Source organism: Trichinella spiralis (genome assembly GCF_000181795.1).
Source record: "Trichinella spiralis strain ISS 195 chromosome Unknown Scfld3589, whole genome shotgun sequence".
Classification (NCBI taxonomy): domain Eukaryota; kingdom Metazoa; phylum Nematoda; class Enoplea; order Trichinellida; family Trichinellidae; genus Trichinella; species Trichinella spiralis.
The window spans coordinates 1-1,568 of NW_003530528.1; the positions used below are offsets into that span (position 1 = coordinate 1).

At 35.5% G+C, this 1,568-nt stretch overlaps 1 protein-coding gene across 1 annotated transcript; it reads right to left on the reverse strand.

Annotated features, from left to right (window-relative positions):
• Positions 1-156: 156 nt before the first annotated feature.
• On the reverse strand, positions 157-964 carry Tsp_13387 (conserved hypothetical protein). Its single transcript, XM_003367836.1, has 2 exons — positions 667-964; positions 157-572 (listed from the first exon to the last, which is right to left on the reverse strand). Exons 1-2 carry the CDS (start codon positions 962-964, stop codon positions 157-159), a joined length of 714 nt encoding a protein of 237 aa, XP_003367884.1.
• Positions 965-1,568: the final 604 nt, after the last annotated feature.

The following is a 1,568-nucleotide window of genomic DNA, read 5'->3' on the forward strand; positions in this document are numbered from 1 at the left end:
TGTATTTTTTTTCAGTGGTAGTAGTAGTAGGGATTAAAGTTTCATCATTTGAATGAGGATCAGTTGTTTGCTGGCAAGGGAATTTATGTTCATCAGGAATTGTATTTTAATTTATTATAAATCTATAAATAATTCACTATCTTTATTCTGGGTTGGTTATTTCTCATTTTCTTTTAACGGTGTTTCGGTGATAGTTACTCGTTGCTCGAGGCCAAATTTAAAATTGCATTTTCCGATCATTTCTCCAAATACGATTCGATTTTTTACTTTAAACCCATTCAGTCCCTTGGAAATTTCGTGCATAACTATGTCAGCAATGTTACCTTCGATCATGGTGACCATGGAATGGTTCGCTTTCATGTTCCTGATCACAACTACAACTCGACCTTGAATTTTGAATCCCACTTTGAATGATGCCGAACACTGAGCTTCGGACATCACCAGTTCAGCAGTGGTTTCAGTGTGCGGTGGCACACAAATTTTGCTGTCCACACTCCAGATCAGTTGCTCTTCGATCGTATCTTCGTCTAGACGGGAAAAGTGCAATTCGCGCTTGAAGCCCACATTTGCTTCTAGAATTTCATTCGGAGTTTTCATGCAAATTTCAAAATCCGCACCACGAATGATACCATTTTCCACGCACATAGAGCAAACGGACGTGCTGACCCTTTCGGCTCGGAAGCTGTGCTCTTGGATACGATTTGTCGAATTTGAAAAGTATCCTTGGCTGAATGCTGAGACGGCTCATCTCCTCTTGGGCTGAACGAAATTTTGGAATCACACTGTACTGAGGCTCGTCACAAGTCATTTTTACGTTCGACCAATTTATGTCGTATTGTAAGCACTCTTCGGATAAATGTTTTTGTTCGGAATTTTTCGTAAATCGAAAAACATCACGTGCCCAGACATTCACAACTTGTTCAAGATCTAACACGTGAACTTGTTTTCTTAATACATTCTGCATATTCTAGAAATGAATACAAATTTGAATTTTTTTTGAAATAGGTTTGTTTCATCCGAAAAGGAAAAACTTACGTATTTCATTTAATTATGAGCGTACAAGCTGAAGAACAATGTAATCGAAGTGCAGATAGTGTTATGATGAATTCAACAGATGACGATTTATTTTATTTGCAGACGAAAAATAGCGCCAACGATATGAATAAGATGGATGACGTAAGCTTTTTCCATTCTCAGATATTCGTTAATTGTTCAAAAAGAGCCAATTATATGTTATGCTTTTTATATGACAAAGCAGAAATTGTTTCTCATTTGAATTTCAATTAATTTCTCATTGTTAGTTGAAATTGTTCCGATTTTGAAGTTTCAATGTTTGAATGATCATCATATGAGCGATAGAACAGCATTCAATAAGCATCCAGTTGACGCTTTGAATTTTAAATTTTCTAGATCAGGATTTCTAATAGAAATGTGCTTCATGTTGGACACGCTAAAGATTTTCACAATTAACATATATGTTAACTTTTTTCCATTAATGTCATTGTTAAAGGGAAATTACCTGATTTTAATTCCGTTACAGTACATTAAAATCAAAGCACCTTAAACAA

Excerpts from the sequence above, each read along its gene's own strand:
- Tsp_13387 (XM_003367836.1), bottom strand. The coding sequence starts at position 964 with ATGCAGAATGTATTAAGAAAACAAGTTCACGTGTTAGATCTTGAACAA. Across the intron at positions 573-666 it reads ACAGCTTCCGAGCCGAAAGG|AAGCAAATGTGGGCTTCAAG; the intron begins GTCAGCACGTCC and ends ATGAAATTCTAG.